At 45.5% G+C, this 17,964-nt stretch overlaps 1 protein-coding gene across 14 annotated transcripts in view; it reads right to left on the bottom strand.

The window, feature by feature from the left end:
- INTS6L (integrator complex subunit 6 like) overlaps positions 1–14,507 on the bottom strand; it is a 61,108-nt gene extending 46,601 nt beyond the window's left edge. For 8 of the 14 annotated variants that reach the window (XM_013991007.3, XM_021080861.2, XM_003135419.5 and 5 more), the window contains exons 1-2: positions 13,960–14,262; positions 13,742–13,819 (exon numbers count right to left, since the gene is read on the bottom strand). In XM_013991007.3, the coding sequence (XP_013846461.1) occupies positions 13,742–13,819; positions 13,960–14,070 (189 nt within the window). In that variant the 5' untranslated portion in view covers positions 14,071–14,262. Of the gene's footprint in view, positions 1–13,741; positions 13,820–13,959; positions 14,263–14,460 lie in introns of those variants that run through there. The other 6 variants (XM_085006702.1, XM_085006701.1, XM_085006704.1 and 3 more) reach the window with 3 other exon arrangements.
- Positions 14,508–17,964: the final 3,457 nt, after the last annotated feature.

The following is a 17,964-nucleotide window of genomic DNA, read 5'->3' as shown; positions in this document are numbered from 1 at the left end:
CGCACAGACAAACGTTTCCAATCTTTGGTTCAATAACATTCGAGCCCAGAGTTTGGCTCTTGGTACTAAGTTTACCGAACCATTTGACCCACGGGGCAGGATATAACCAACAAGAGAGCAAGTGCCATGAATCAGGCACATATGGTTGAAGATACAGAACTTGACTTTTTCTCCGAACATCTGGCACATCAGCACAACAGTCCTGATGTAACTTTTCTCTGGTTCAGACCCCAGGGGCTAAGTTGGCAGCACCTCCAGTCCTCTGAAATTCGTGCCTTACCAGCCTAACGAAGCAGCAAGGGGCGGGGGGCGGGGGGGAGGCTTTCTGGCCCTGGCAGGGACGTGGCTTAAGGAGAGTAGATGAGAGTGACATGAGGAGCGCCGCCAGGCACACAGGCTTGTACCCAAAACTCTGCTTAGGCGGTAGGGTGCATTCGGGCCTCTGACAAAACCACCTCCGCCTCGCCCAGAGGTTGTGGATTACAGGAAACTAGGGGCCTACTGTTTAGGACACTGAGGGTCTTTCTTTTCCCTGCAAGAAGAGCATTTGCCAAGAGACTGACAAATGGAGTGCAGCTGGCATATCAGTTTCTGGAGACCATGAGATAGCTAGCCAAAGGCCACCAGGTTGCTTTCTCAAGTCTACTGTTCTCCCTACAGGGCCTGCCCGGCCTCGGCCCCCGTCCTCCACCTCTACTCCCCAACACGGACACGCCATCTCGAGCTCCATCAACTGAGTCCCAACAACTCCATCTCTTTCCCTGAGTAGGGGGCCTAACTGTGGGCCATCAAAGGCCAAAGTGTTTCACAAACCAGTGCGCCATGATATTCAGCCACCGAGAGTCTGAGAAGTAATAAAAACGGGAAGACTGACAGTAATGCTTTTCATTCATTGAGTGCTTGCTCCAATATCAGACACTGTTATATTAAAGCAACAAGAAATAAGAGCATAATTCTGTCTAAAAACCATGATTCCAGGATATATACCATAATGAGAAAATACCGCTGGGAAGTTATCAAAAGGAATGTTCTTCCATGATTGGTGGTAGCAAAGAGGACTGATAGGAAATGTGAAGGGGCTGATCATTTAAGACAGGCCTGGGTTACTAGTCAGGCTGTGTTACTTTACCTCTCTGGGCCCTGGTTTCCTTATCTTATTAAGTGGGGATAATAATTGTCCCTATGATGTAGGCTGGTTGGGAAGAGAAATGAAATAAGCTCTGTACATTCATTGGCACACTGCCCCGTACATAAGCATTACTCAATAAATGTCAGCTGCTATTATTAGAAGGCTATTATATTATTGCTCATTATTACAAAGAAGTAGGTATAAGTTGAATCTTATCTGTAAAAGCCAGATAACACTTTTGCCTACAAGATAGGTTTCAGAGGATCCCAACCTGGGGCAATAAAATGGTTCCACATTGTATACATGCTACGCATCAGTCTATCTGCACACTCGCCCAGGCCCAGAATTAGACATTGGCACTTATTCCTTCAGTGGAAGCCATGACAGTAACAAAAAATAACATTGTCATTCCTGTAACCCTCCTTGGGAGACTGAGCTTCGAGAAAGCAATCATCATGGGAGCCCTCCCATGGCTCCGCTTGGACCTCCCCCTCCTTTTAGCGCTGCTGATGACTTCCCATGATAGAAGATGAGGGCTTTGCCAGGGAACCTCAAGAAAGCCTCGGATAAGAGCAGCGATACAAACCCCTCTTTGTTTCTTAGGTTTTCCACTATGCCAAGCTAAAGAATTTATCCTTTATCCTACTTTTCTTGATGAGAATACAGTTCCTGGGAATTCTTGGGCCAAGTAGCTACGTAAATCTAATAAGGGATATGCTACATATTTCTTTTTTTTTTTAATATTTCTAATAACACTAAAAGCCTGGAACACTTTGTGCCACTGATGAGCATATACTACAAACAGAATTCTGAATGACTATAGGTACATTAGGTGTTCTCATATATATATATATATTATATAACTATGTATATATATAACTATATATTTATATAATATATAGCACTGAGCCCAGGAAAAAAACCTTCTAACCCAACCAGTTGTATCACCAACTGCATCCAAAAGTCTAAGCAACCAAACTGGCTTTCAACACAAACAAGAATGGGATGCTTTCATATTTTTGCCCTAGGGCCAAGGGTTATCAACCCATCAACTCTGAACTGTACGATAACCTTTCAGGCACAAATGACTCCATTATGGCGACATTCATTTTGAACAGAACGCTGAGAGAGAGGATCCACCTTCAGAAACAAATTCTAGGATATGAACATCATAAACATCTTAAGGAAAAACGCAGACCAGCATTGCCGTCTAATAGAAATACAGTGCAAGCCACAGACATCATTGTGCATGCTCCAGTAGCCACGGTAAAAAAAATAGAAGCAAGTGAGATTCACAATATATTTAATTTAAAAAAATATACCAACCATGTTCTTTAAACTTGTACACAATATGAAAGTCGTTAATGAGATATTTCATATAGTTTTGGTATGAAATCTTCAAACTCCCGCATTTCATTGACACTTATGGATGCAAACTAGCCACCGATTCAAGGGTTCAGTAACCACACGTGGCCAGTGACTGCTGTACTGAGGTGCAAATACAGCCAATCTACCGTATGAATGACTGGTTTGGAGAGCCTGCCCACCCTCACTGCCACCTCAGCCCTTCACCCTCTCGGCTGGAGCTCTCCCAGTGTCCCCACCCCTCTCTGGGACCACTCGTCCACCTGGAGTTGGAGGAAGAAGCGGGGAAAGGATGTGCTTTTCACAAATCACCTTGGAAACCCAAATCCATTTCCCGGTAGAAACAATAGCAAACAATAGTTCTGTGGCTAAGTGACATTAAGGGTTAAATAGGCTTTCCTGGGGAGGAAGGTCTGGGAACCTAATCACCATTTAGAACATTGTATCCAGGAGATCATGTGTTCCAAGCTTCCAATAGGCACACAAAGGGACCGCCTGCATCTCTCATCCACACTCCCTGTAAAAGGGAGCCGAAGACCTGCTTACAAACAGTTTTTCATTTAAGTATTTAAATTAAACCAGTTGGTTCCCTTCTTCATCCCCGCCCCCTCCCTCCCCCACAGAGCAGCGGGTCCCCCATTCTGCCCTCCCTGGGAAGCAGGTTTCTCCCTGAGACGCGGAACAGCTGCGGCGGCGGCAGCGGCGGCGGCGGCGGAGCGCTCAGTGAAACAGCCCTCTGTCTTCGGAGCAGCTCTACTTAGCGTCGGGAAGCACAGACCAACTGGAAAAGGACACTATTTGTCCTTCCCTCATGCGTGCCCTGCCCTTCTGCCATGCCTCCTTCCTCCACCCCAACCTCGAGGTCAAAGGCCATCAAATGGTCAGCACGAATGCAAAGCCTGGCAGCTTCAACTACACTTCGAGAGCTCCCCGCAGCGCACTCCGCCCTGTCCCCAGCCCACGTCAACGCACGCTTCCGCCTAAGAACCAAACAAGCTCACCGACTTCACGCCTCACCCTAGTTCTCCTCAACTCCACCTCGTGGCTCTTCATCTCGGAGAAATGCGCAAACTCCGGCTTGTGGGTTTCAATGCCGTTTGGCTATCCAGCCTCAACGAACTGCAATCTCGACTGGATAAAGTGAATTATCACTGTGTCTTGTGCATCCTCCCGCCCTCACCTCTGATCCGCTGCTTGGTTAAGGTAACACCGTTCTTGGAGTTCCCATCGTGGCTCAGTGGTAACAAACCAGACGAGAATCCATGAGGGCCTAGGTTCAATCCCTGGCCCTGTTCGGTGGGTTAAGGATTCAGCATTGCCATGAGCTGTGGTGTAGGTTGCAGACAAGGCTCGGATCCCGCGTGGCTGTGGCTGTGGCTGTGGTGTAGGCCAGCAGCTGCAGCTCCAATTCGACCCCTAGCCTGGGAACTTCCATATGCCGCAGGTGCGGCCCTAAAAAGACAAAAAAACCAAAAACAAAACACATGAGTCCACTGTTCTTGATGTCTCCTATATCTTACTTATGCTCCAGTCACCTTTTCCCAATGCCAATTCTCAAGACCCTTGATGACCAGGTCCACATCTGTTACTATTCCAATCTCCCCTTGGGCCAAGTCTTTGATTGTGTCACCTTAGACCCCTGTAACAAAGTCTGGCCCAGGGAGGGTGCTCAATGAACATACCATATATGAAAACCTAGATGGCTGGAGTAGTGACACAACGTCAGACTGATCTTCCAGAAACATCGCATCACTTTTATCACATCACTACAACGGTAATCAAAGTCAGACCAACAGCTACCTTCAGGGGATGAAGGGATTGAGGATGAAGCAAGAGGCATTTTCTGGGTTAATGGAAACATTCTGTATCTTAGCCGTAAATATTTAAAAATACATCAAGGGAGTTCCCGTCGTGGCGCAGTGGTTAACGAATCCGACTAGGAACCATGAGGTTGCGGGTTCGGTCCCTGCCCTTGCTCAGTGGGTTAAGGATCCGGCGTTGCCGTGAGCTGTGGTGTAGGTTGCAGACGCGGCTCGGATCCCGCGTTGCTGTGGCTCTGGCGTAGGCCGGTGGCTACAGCTCCGATTCGACCCCTAGCCTGGGAACCTCCATATGCCGCGGGAGCGGCCCAAGAAATAGCAACAACAACAACAACAACAAAAAAAGACAAAGGACAAAAAAAATAAATAAAAATACATCAAGTCGTTAAGACGGATATATTTCACTATATATCAGTTATAATTCAATAAACAAAAAAGGAGGGACACATATATATTAGCCTTGTAAAAATACAATTCTACCACATTATAAACCTGAACCTACGTGAAAACACCCACTGTAACAAACATTAAACACATCAAATTGTTAAAGTGATTGCTTGCTGGGGAAAGTGGTGGAAATGGGGGAGGGGGGCTGGAGAGTTTTCACACTTACATACTGCTTGAAATCTTCTATTTATTGAGCACCTACTAAAATCCAGGCACTCCTTTAGGTGCGGGGTGGGGGTGCAAACATGAGTCCCCAAAGACCTCACATTAGGGAGACCTAGATGAACCTGCTAATCACCATATGATGTACTAATTGCCAGAGTTAAGTTCTGGACAGAGTGTTAAGGGCTCAGAGTGGGAGTTGTGACACTGTTTGCAGTAGGGCTGGGCAGAGGGACAGGATGGCTTTTGCCAATGTAAAATGAAGGGCTGAGGCACGTCAGGCCAACCAGTGTGTCCCAGGCAGAGGGAACATCATACGCAATGGCACAGAAGCAAGAGGCGTGATGAGTTTAGAGAAGATGGCTAAGTACTTATTGTGGCTGGAGCCCGAAGTCCAGGAGAAGACAGTGGAGAGCCACTGTTGGGCAGGCCAGGCTAAGGAGTTTGGATTTTATTCTGAAATATAATGGGGAGCCATCGGAGACTTTTCAGTAGGGGAATGACTTTGTATTTGGCCTTAAGAATGATCAATCTAGGAGTTCCTGCTGTGGTGCAGTAGCTTAAGAATCTGACTGCATGCAGCACTATTCACAATAGCCAGGACATGGAAACAACCCAAATGTCCATCAACAGATGATTGGATTCGGAAGATGTGGTATATATACACAATGGAATACTACTCAGCCATAAAAAAAGAATGACATAATGCCATTTGCAGCAACATGGATGGAACTAGAGAACCTCATACGGAGTGAAATGAGCCAGAAAGACAAAGACAAATACCATATGATATCACTTATAACTGGAATCTAATATCCAGCACAAATGAACATCTCCTCAGAAAAGAAAATCATGGACTTGGAGAAGAGACTTGTGGCTGCCTGATGGGAGGGGGAGGGAGTGGGAGGGATCGGGAGCTTGGGCTTATCAGACGCAACTTAGAATAGATTTATGGGAGTTCCCGTCGTGGCGCAGTGGTTAACGAATCCGACTAGGAACCATGAGGTTGCAGGTTCGATCCCTGCCCTTGCTCAGTGGGTTGACGATCCGGCGTTGCCGTGAGCTGTGGTGGAGGTTGCAGACACGGCTCGGATCCCGCGTTGCTGCGGCTCTGGCGTAGGCCGGTGGCTACAGCTCCGATTCAACCCCTAGCCTGGGAACCTCCATATGCCGCGGGAGCGGCCCAAGAAATAGCAACAATAACAACAACAACAACAACAAAAAGAAAAGACAAAAGACAAAAGACAAAAAAAAAAAAAAAGAGTAGATTTACAAGGAGATCCTGCTGAGTAGCATTGAGAACTTTGTCTAGATACTCATGTTGCAACAGAACAAAGGGTGGGGGAAAAAATGTAATTGTAATGTATACATGTAAGGATAACCTGACCCCCTTGCTGTACAGTGGGGAAAAAAAAAAATCTGACTGCAGTGGCTCACTGTGGAGACACGAGTTTGATCCCCATCCTGGGGCAGTGAGTTAAAGCTTGCAGCTGCGGCTGGGATTCAATGCCTGGCCCGGGGAACTTCCATATGCTGTGGGTACAGCCATTTAAAAAAAAAAAAAAAAAAAAGACCAGTCCAGTGACAATGAGGGTGAAGTGGAAAGCAAGACCAAAAGTTGGGAGGCCAAGTGAGTGGGTGCTGCAGCAATGGGCCAGGCGAGGAATGATAAACGTTGAAACAAGGGAAGAGCAAAGAGGAAGGAATGCACACAAGAGGGGTTTAAGATACAGAACAGACAGGAGCCCATCGTCTTCTCAGCACTGCCCAGGCATCCTCCAGCTGATGCCTGGCCTGAAAACAGCAGTTTCTCCCTTGCCCAGAGACCCAGTCTTCTCTCAATAACTCTTTCCTTTTCTTTCTTCTTTTAAAGTTTGTAATTTATTAAAGTATAATTGATTTACAATGTTGGGCCCATTTCTGCTATATAGCATAGTGACCCAGGCATACATATATATACATTCTTTTTCTCATACTATCTTCCATCATGTCCTGTCCCAAGAGATTGGATCTAGTTCCCTAAACTGTACAGTAGGACCTCATTGCTTATCCATTCTAAATGTAATAGCACTATTCACAGTAGCCAAGACATGAAAACAACCTAAATTTCCACTGAAAGACGAATGGATTAAGGAGATGTGGCACATATATGCAATGGAATATTACTCAGCCATAAAAAGAACAAAATAATGCCATTTGCGGCAACATGGATGCAACTAGAGATTATCCTACTAAGTGAAGTAAGTCAGAAAGAGAAAGAGAAATACTTTGATATCACTTATATGTGGAATCTAAAATATGACCAAATGAACCTATCTACAAAACAGAAACAGACTCACAGACATAGAGAACAGACATGAGGTTGCCGAGGGGGAGGGGATGGGGTGGGATGGACAGGGAGTTTGGGGTTGGTAGATGCAAACTATTTAATCTTTCCTTTTTTTAAAAATAAGGAATATTTTATTCACTGCAAAACAAACAAAAGTGCAGATAAATATAGTGGCGTATATTTGACCACTGGAGGGTTATCTGTGTAAGCTTTCATTAAAGTGCTAATTCCTCCATCTTCCACTCTTACTTATATAAAAGAAAAGCGCAATCAAAGGACCTTATTCCCAGGAGTTCCCACTGTGGCTCAGCGGTAACAAACCCGACTAGTGTCCATGAGGATGCAGGTTTGATCCCTGGCCTCGCTCAGTGAGTTAAGGATCCGGCACTGCCGTGAGCTGTGGTGTAGGTCGCAGACGAGGCTCGGATCCCGCATTGCAGTGGCTGTGTTGTAGGCCGGCAGCTGTAGCTCCGATTTGACCCCTAGCCTGGGAACCTCCTTATGCCGCGGGTGAGGCCCTAAAAAGAAGGGAAAAAAAAAAAAAAAAAAAGAAGGACCTCATTCCTAAAATTCTTCCCAGTAAACTATATTTAAGCCATCGGTTGGATAAAAGTCTGTAAGCATTTGTTTTTCATGTATGTTATGTATAACTGAGAGATAACACTGTATTAGTTTCAGGTGTTCAACATCATGATTTGATATTTGTATATACTGCAAAACGATCACCACAATAAGTCTAGTTAACATCCACTACCACACACAGTCACAACATTTTTTTTCTTTTTTCTTATGATGAGAACTTTAAACATTTACTCTTTCAATTTTGAAATATACAATATCATGTTATTAACTATAGTCATCATACTGTACATTTCATCCCATGACTTATTTATTTTATACCTGGAGGTTTGTACCTTTGTCCACTTTGCCCAGCCTCCAATCCCCACCTCTGGCAACCCCCAAACTGTTCTCGGTATATATGTGCCTGTCTGGATTTGGTTTGGTTTTAGAGTCCACACATAAGATCATGTGGTATTTGTCTTTCTCTGTCTATTTCACTTGCCATAATGCCCTTGAGGTGCATCCATGTCGTCACAACAAGTAAGATTTCCTTCTTTTTACAGCTGTATAATATTCCATTGTATGTATGTATACACTACATTTCCTTTATCCATTTATACATCAATGGATACCTAGGTTATTTCCATATCTTGGCTATTGTAAACAAGTTGTAATGAACACGGGGGTAGGTTTATCGTTACAGATAAAATTAGTTACTTAGGTAGGGTTATCATTTTCATTTTCTTCAGATAAATACTCAGAAGTGGAGTTGTTATGTCACATGTGAGTCCTATTCTTTAATTTTTTGAGGAGCCTCCACACGGTTTTCCATAGTGGCTGCAGCAATTTCCATTCCCACCAACAGAGCATGAGGGGTCGCTTTTCTCCACGGCCTCACCGACACTTACTATTTCTTGTCTTTTTTAAAAATAGCTATTCTAACAGGTGTGAGGGGATATTTCAGTGTGGTTTAATTTGCATTTCCCTGCTGATTAGCGACGCTGAGCATCTTTTCATGTACCTGTTGGCCGTCTGTATGTCTTCTTTGAAAAAATGTCTATTCAGATCCTCTGCTCATTTTTTAATCGGATTTTTTTTGGGGGTTTTGCTATTGAGTTATATGAGTTCTTTCTATATTTTGGATATTAACCCTTATCAGATAAAATTTGCAAAGATTTTCTCCCATTCAGCAGGTTGCCTTTTTCATTTTGCTGATGATTTCTTTTCCTTTTTAAAATTTCCAGTTAACTATCATCGATCACATGCTTCAAATGGCCAGCGAGGAAGGTGAAAAACAAGAAAGTTCAGGGGGGAAACAATTAATCATAAAGGCTGATGCACCATGTTTGTGGCGTTTTGCGTTTTCAATGCCATGTCCTTTGCCTCAGGCTGTTGTCACAGGCCACGTTGCTACTGTTTCCCCCCGGAAGCACTTTCCCTTCTTCCAACCACAATGAAAGGCTCCCCTAGAAGTCACTTATTTTCCAAATAAGGCACATAAAATATACTCTTGGACATATGAAAAAAGCCTTAGTTAAAACACCAATAAATGTTTGAGATACAGATCATTTAAAAAAAACCATAGGTTTGCTTCCTAAATCGGTAAGCCAAAATGCTGCCTTTTGCTGACACATGTGGACAAAAGCAGGCCGACAGCAGTAAGCAAGGATGACTGCAGGATGTGAAAAAGCAACTCTTGGAACTCCCATCGTGGCTCAGCCGAAATGAATCTGACTAGGAACCATGAGGTTTCGGGTTCGATCCCTGGCCTCGATCAGTGGGTTGAGGATCCAGCATTGCTGTGGCTGTGGTGTAGGCCGGCAGCTATAGCTCTGATTTGACCCCTAGCCTGGGAACCTCCATATGCCGTGGGAGTGGCCATAAAAAGCAAAAAAAAAAAAAGTAACTCTCAAGGGAAATTTTCACTTTTTCAAATGCTCTCTGTTTCCAATTACAGACTTGGGATATTTCTTTGAAACACCCCTTCCTATTTATTTTTTTTTTTAAAAAGGCCACAATTTACACATGTGTTTTGGCTATTTTTGGGGAAATGAATTTTTCCCAGAAAAAATTTTTGTGGGAAAATGAATTTTTATGTTTTTCTTCAAAAGTTTTCCTTCAATAAAAAAGAAATAATTTTAAGAAAGTAGCTTCAAACATCAAACTATTGTGAATCTTATTATATATCCAGCCTCGTGGCTCACTTTCTTCTTGGTGCCCTTAACTTGCTCAAAGTTAGTAGTAGTGACAAGCTTACCTCTGCTATTCACTGAATAAAAGGAAATTATGACTCATAGCAAAACAAAACACACAAGACAGCAGAACCTCGGCCAAAACTACTAAGAACTATTATACCAAAAAAAAAAAAAAACCCACAAAAAACCATGTATTAGTCTCATAAGGATACACTGGAAATTTTAAAATATTTAACAGCTTCTCCTAGCTGTGTACACTAAAGATACCATTGTATAAATGTAGTGTTAACACTTGTGACACTATGTATAAAACCTGTCTTCAGAGCCACACTTGAAACATATGTAGCACAAAATACTTGCATTTTTGTATGCTTTGTATATGGTTCCCCAAAATCAAACTTAATTCCATCCATGTCAAGCTGACTGCAAATAACAGGTATGACTAATTTTAAAAGCGCACAGAGCCATGTCCTAAGGGGTATGCAGCAAGAAGCTACTAAGTCCTGGGTTAAATACTGTATTCACATACTCCACAGTACACTTGAGTGAAAAATTCCAGTCCCCGTAACTTTTCACAACAAGATTTATTGTCCGAGCTTGTAAGTGGATATACTGGGAATTGTTCCACGCCTATTAGGAAAAAAAAAAAAAAAAAAAAAAAAAAAAAAAAAAAAAAAACCTCCCAACCAAATGCACAGCTCGAGCCTGTTACAACACCAATAGAACTGAATCGTCTACTAGGGAGAAAAAAAATTTTGGTTTTGCAGCGTTTAGAGTCGGATATAACCAAGACCCTGAGAAATAAGTAAGCAGTTACTTTGAGAAGAGATAAACAATGGCCCTCTAACCGTAGAGAACTGAAAAATGCACTTCATGTTATTCTGCAGAGGAGTAAGTTACAAATAAAACCCTATCTAACATCACTTTGCTGAAAGGACCTCAGGCTCCTAGTGAAGAATGCAGTTTTAAGTAGGAACTAAGACGCCTGCTGACAATCAAATAAAGACCTATTTGATAATCAGTGTGACAGAAAACAGACATTTATGGCTCCCAGCTATTAGCAAGTGAAAGATTAGACTAAATTTTAAGAAAAATTCACCAGATGTTCTAAAATTTCAGACCTTCCAAAATGGCTAGCTCCTAAACGCAAAAGAACAAATAGTTACCACATGCTGAGGGGAGGGTTGGGGTGGGCAGGAGGAAGGGACTGAGAGAGGCGCAAGAGAAAGAAAATGCTACGAAAATATGGCATATCATTAGCAATTCGGGTACAGAGAGCAAAATGACACGAATATCATTAAGATTGGGAACCATTTCCTGACACAGGTAGTTAGCATGTAAGATTAAAATGAAAAAACCTGAATGACTTTGGAAAAGCACAAAGAGCAAATAAGAAGATAACTAATGATTTTAATCAAAAGTATGATACAAAGTATCTTCCCATACCTGTGCTGCATAAGGGGAAAAAAAAAGATCAAACTCAACTTGGAGGAATGTTTTTTACTTTAGGAAAAAATGTGGTATACAAGATGGCTAGATAAAAAGAGCTACCAGATAAAATTTCCACTAAAAACAAAATCCAACTTTTCCCCTCTCTTCACAGAACTATCTGGAGCCTCAAAAAATACCATGGATAAGCTGCACGGCCACTAAAAATTTTAAGTATGAGGACTATGTGGCAACACGGAATAATTCATAGAACAAAATAGGTGGAAAAGGCAGAACTGAAAGTAGTGTGTACACTACGATGACAATGCTAGGTAGAAAGCTGCAATGATTAGATGGCTGTAAATATTTCCATGAAAGTTTTATAGATCAAAAGTCGTTTTTCAACGACTAGTCTTAGCATTCAGGAAAATGTTAAATAATTTATTCCTTTAAAGAAAAAAAACAAAGCACGCTGCTTTGTAGTATATTCTTTTTACTACTTCAAACTAAAGAGGATTTCAAATGGCCACACTACAAACGGTGGGTTCTTATCTGTCTTAGTCCTCAAAGGGTGTAGACTTTCAGACTTAGGATGGACAAACATCTGCTTTTCTATGTGGGAAAAAAAAAAATGGTCACACCCTGTAGGAAACTGACATGTTTAAAAAGCTTATGGCATTCTTAAAGATGTCTCCTTGCTCCATTTTTTTTTCTAACTAGATAAATCAAAAACTGAAAACAAACCAGAGAAACCAGAACGGTTTTAAGGGGAACCTACTAATCAAACTGTTAACTGAAGCTACGAGTTACAAAAGTAAAGCCTCTCTTTGGTTTTACTTCTGAAGGAACGCTCTCTTTAGCCAACTATTCAGTTTGGTAGGTTCCATTATTTTAAGCACTTCACTCGGCTAAAACGGATTACAACACTTCCAGCGCCTCCGCGGCACTATTAAGATCATTCTGAAGGACGGCATCTAGCAAAAGACGTCGCGGATTATGGTAATATATTTTTAAAATTTCAATATGCAAGCAGGACACTTGTGCAGGTTGATTTAATAGTCTGAGTTCTGCTTTATGGGGCTACTGCAAGCAAAGCAGTCCTTTATCTCCTCGCCATTAGGAACGTAAATTAACTACCCCACAGAGATGAAGTCCCCCCTACTTCCCTCTTGTAGGTCAGACCCCTGCAGATCAAGTCATCGAATCTGACTCTTTTACTAGCACGCAGCCAAGTCCTTCCCTTCCTTCCTTTCTTTTCCCTGGACAAATCCCTAGGTGACTAACACAAACCCAATGTCTGATGTAAATAGGTAGGCCAGGTCCCTAAAAAGCTCTGTCCCGGTGGGTTGCGACTCGGCATCTCCCCGCCCCGCCCCGTCGCGGCTCGGGTGGAATCGCCAATGAGACACTAACAGTAGCTAAGGTAACAGAGCCGGGCTTAACCGGACTCATTCTGGAGGAGAAGTGAAAAGAGTTTCTCCCGGTCGGGGGTTGGGAGGCTGGCTCCGCGGACGGATTTTCCATTGGGTGGGGTGGGTTAGCGACCACAGAAGCGCAAAAGCAGGAGTCTAATCTCTGAAGGCCGGCGGCCGGCTCTGCCACGCTCTCAGCAGGAAGGGGAGGGGAGCGGGAGGAAGGAGGGGGGGAGGAGCCGCGGCGGAGGGCGGGAGGGGGGAGGAGGGGCCGGGGGAGGAGCCGCGGCGGAGGGCGGGAGGGGAGGGGCAGGGGAGGAGCCTGGGCTCCAGCGGGGGAGGAGCCGCGGCGGAGGGCGGGAGGGCCGGAGGGGGGCGGGGGAGGAGCCGGGACTCCAGGAAAACCCGCGCGCGGAGTCCGCCGCACCTCGGGGCGGAGTCGCCGGCTCCGCCCGGCCCCTCGGCTGCCGCCGCTCTCCGTGCGCCCCGAAGGGGCGGGCCCGCCCGCAGCCTCCCTCCGGGCCCTCCTTCCCCTCTCCTCCCTCCCCTCCCTCCTTTCCATCTCAGCAGCGCCCTCGGTCTCCCTCTCCGGCTCATACAAAAGCAAAATGTCCGCCATCTTCCGAGGCGGCTGCGCCCGTCGCCGCCACCGGCCGGGCTCCCCGGCGCTTTCTGCCCGGGACCGCCCTTCCCCCGCCCTCCTCCCCGACCCCCGGCGCCGCGGCTCCTCCGAAGCCGCGGAGGCACCACTCCTCCCGCCCTCGCCCCCACTCCGCCCCGCCCGCCCCGCCGGGCGACGCAGGACCGCCTCGGGCGGGGGCAGGAGGGCTCGGCTGGTCAGGCCGACCAGCTCCCGCTTCCCGCCCGGCCCACCCCCTGGATGGCCCCTTTACCTTGATGCAGTACGGGGGTTCGTCGTAGGTGACCAGCATGTACCTGTCTCCGCGGCTGGCCGGGTCCCGGGCGCGCAGCTGCGGGACGAGGGATGACGGAGGGGGCCGCGAAGGGAAGGAGGGAGGAGGGGGCGATAGCAACGTTACAGAAGCATCTAAATCCACCCCCCCCCCATCCCTCGGGAACTCTCTCCATCGCTCCCCTCCCCTCCCTTTACCTTCAAGAATAACTCCACAGCGCCTTTGGCAATGTCCAAATAGGAGGTGCCCAGGTCAGTGCGCTGGTTCATAGAGGCGGACGTGTCTATGAGGAACAGCAGGATGGGCATCTTCCCCCGCACCCCTGGCTCCGCTCCCCACTCTCCTGGCCCTCTTGCCCTCACTGCCGCGTACTGCCACCCGAACCCTCAACTCTTGCAGAGCCAGGGTGCAGGGAGCAAGAGGAAGAGGGGGAGACGGGACGGGACGGATGGAACTGCTCCTGGCCTCCTCTTTTCTGCAGCCCCACCTCCTCTCCCTCCGGGGGAACTTGAAAGTGTGAGCGTGTGTAGCCCTCGGGGCCCTCCCCCTTCCTCTCTTCTGCCACCACTACTGCTGCCGCCGCCGCTGCCGCCGCCGCCGCCGCAGGGACTACTGCCCAAGCATCCACGCTCACTGAAGCGCTCGCCCCAGACTGAGAGCTGTCTCTGTTCACCGACACACAACTTCTGTCCGCTCACCTACCACGGGTACCATGTGACCAGAACCCACGCCATTGGCTGCCAATTATGTGGTATTTGCATATTCATTAGATGACAGGGCAAGGGGAGGGGTTTGGGCGAACCCTGGGAGTTGAAGTTTGAACCCAGGCAGGGGGTAAGGGGAAATGTTAAGGACCCTCCTTTAAAGGACTTGGAAGCTGTTAGGACACTTAGGGTGGTTTGAATGGATTTTTCTCTTGCTCTTCTTCAAAGACGATAATTCGAAAGGAAGAGTGAATTTGAGCAACAGTTGTGCAGAAGTACAGAAACCGAGGCTTGGACAGGCAGCCCAGAAAACGCTTTGGTAACTGCAATCGATCAATCCTGCCCGTGCTTTCGAGAAGCAGCAAACTTCTACTCGCGTTCCTTCATATCCCACTCCACTCGCGGTCAGTATTTCTAAGTCGGTTTCTGGCCCTGCATTCCACATATATCTACTTAGAAAGGAAACGAAAACTTAGACACGGTTACCTAAACTGGCCTTTTGTGTGCACATACTTCTTCGGTTTCATTGAGCACTTTGAAGTATTGGCCTGCCTGCAATAATTGGTCTGCACGGTCTTTACACATGGAAGGTTTGTCGCACTGGATTCTGATTCGACTCATTTATTAAGCACCTATGAAGTGTCAGCCACCCACCTTACTCTCATTTAGTCTTTGAAATAATTGTGATAGATGCCATTATATTCAATTTTCAGTAAGGGAAAGTGCAGCTCAGCGAGACGAGGCCAACACTGAGGGATGTTCTCAGATCTGGCTCTAGGGAGAGGCTCAATAAGTGGCCCACCCCGCTTGGCTGACTGCTTCAAGTAACATCAACTTTAAATAAGGGCGTGGGAGCTCCCTGGTGGCTCAACAGGTTGAGGATCCAGCGTTGTCACTGCTGTAGCTCTGGTTACTGTTGCGGCACAGGTTCAATCTCTGGCTCCAAACTTCCACATGCCGTGGGCCAGGCCATAAATAAAAAAGAAAGACCTGTGTATTCCTAGCAGTATGTTATACACAATGTGGAATCCTGAATGAGTTCACAACTTCACTTGATGTGTTCCCTGTAATATAATATATAATATATAAATTCAATAACATTTCTGTAAAAATAAGATTTCAGAAGAGGCCATACAGCAATATTTGAATCCGGGACAAACAAGTGATGCAAATAAAAAATGCAGTGCAAGCACTGGACCAAAGATCGAGACGTTCAGGAGGGTTCCTGGATGAGGCACTAAGCAGGAAGGGAGGGGTTCTGGATTGAAAGGAATGATGTGAACCGAAATTCAGCCAGAGGTGGACATGTGCCTGGCCCAAAGCAGGCCCGTCTGGTAGGAATAAATGGATGAAGAAGACACTCTAAGCCCCCATTTCCATTCTGATACAAATACTATGAGAGAAGGGCAATGCCAGCAAGGGCTAGGCGGCTAAAAGCACAGGACCGGCGATGGCCAGTGTGTTCCTTTTCTCCTGCTGTGTAACCAGTTACCACAAATCCAGCCATTAGAGCAACATACACATTGGTTACCTCACAGTTGCCGTGAGTCAGGGGTCCGGGCATGGTTAGCTCGATTCTCTGCTCAGTCCCCCAAGACTGCCATCAAGGTGTCAGCCAAGCTCTGGGTTTTTTTTTTTTTTTTTTAATTATAGTTGATTTACAATGTTCTGTCAATTTCTGCTGGACAGCAAAGTGACCCAATTATACATATGCATACACTTTTCTCATAATATTTTCCATTATGCTCCATCACAAGCGATTGGATGTCGTTCCCTGTGCTCTGCAGCAGGACCTCATTGCTTCTCCATCCAAATGCAAGTTGCATCTACTAACCCCAGATCCCCAGTCCATCCCACTCCCTCCTCCTCCCCCTTGGCAACCACAAGTCTGTTCTCCATGTCCATGAGTTTGTTTCTTTTCTGTAGATAGGTTCATTTGTGCCATATATTAGATTCCAGATATAAATGATATCATATGGCATTTGTCTTTCCCTTTCTGACCTTAGTATGAGAATCTCTAGTTCCTTCCATGTTGCTGCAAATGGCATTATTTTATTCTTAGGTCAGTCTCCCAAGGCAATAGAAATACAAATAAAAATAAACCGATGGGACCTAATCAAACTTAGAAGCTTTTGCACAGCAAAGGAAACCATTAAACAACAACAACACAAAAGACAGGCTGTGTTTTCATCTGAAAAAGAATCGGCTTCCAAGATGAAGCTGAATCCTGAATCCTGAATGGATGCTCCCAGAATTCATCTCCTTGTGGCCATCTGCTGGGGGAGGCCTCCCACTGTAGGCTGTTCACAGTAGGCCGTTGGCTTCTTCAGGGCCAGCAGGGGAACCACTCCCTCCAGTCTGTGAAGATGGAGCCATCTATAACATCATTTAATCACGAGCTTGCCATCCGTCACCTTACCATATCCTATTGACTAGAAGCAAGTCGCAGATCTCACCACGCTCCGGGAGAGATTACACAGGAGGAGGCAACACCACGCAGCAGAGATCACGGGGCCATCTAAGAATTCTGCCGAGCATTAGGTGGGCGTGCCGGAAACAAACTTGGCCTCCTGCACAGTTTTTGTCGACATCAGCTCCCAATCATAATATAGAATTATCAGCCCAGCAGATCCCATGCATGGGGTTGACTGCTTGCTTAGACTATCTTTGGTGAAGCAATACAAGATTTCCTGTCAGGAGCTTTGCACACACACACACACATATGTGAACGGGGACATATCACAGTCCTTACATACTTCAATATATAGAAACAAACATATATTTATTTATATAAATAAACAATCAAGATTTGTAATTATAAACATAAATATATATTTATATATTATGTATATTATATATCATAAATATGCATATGGACTGAGATAGGCCCCAGTTCACAGGCAGTATTTAAGACATTTAAAAATCTTCTTTATACTTTTCCCGTAACTTTTCCACAGTGGGTGTGCCTTACTTTTACAATCAGAAAAGGAGCTTTGTTAAAAAGTACAAAGTACAAATTACAAAGTATTCTAAATGCAAATTACAAATTTTCCAAAAGAAAAAATATCCCAAGGTGAATACTATTGAAAGAGTTACCGAGAAAATACTAGGCAAGGGCAAATGATCTGTCACCCCGTGCTCCAGAGGTTGAGGACACGCAGGCCCTTGGGATGCATTTCCCTCAAATGCGAATGCCTTTTTAATGTATTTTTTCCTAACAGGGCAGGTAATTCTTTTTGTTTGTTTGTTTGTTTGCTTGCTTTTTAGGCCTGCACCCACAGCATATGGAAATTCCCAGGCTAGGGGTCACACTGGAGCTGCATCTGTGACCTACACAACAGCCAAATCCTTAACCCACTGAGGGAGGCCAGGGATCGAACCCACACCCTCATGGATACTAGTCAAGTTCGTTAGCACTGAGCCACGATGGGAACTCCTTGTTTGTTGGTTTGTTTTGCCATGCCCGCAGCATGCAGAAGTTCCCAGGCCAGGGATCGA

The sequence above is a fragment of the Sus scrofa genome, chromosome X, assembly GCF_054392235.1.
Source record: "Sus scrofa isolate SSC_HxYL_T2T_F1_AM1 chromosome X, Sscrofa_HxYL_maternal_Yorkshire_Landrace_v2.0, whole genome shotgun sequence".
NCBI classification, from domain to species: domain Eukaryota; kingdom Metazoa; phylum Chordata; class Mammalia; order Artiodactyla; family Suidae; genus Sus; species Sus scrofa.
Note: the sequence above shows the minus strand (reverse complement) of the source record. Positions and strands in the feature narration are given on the sequence as shown.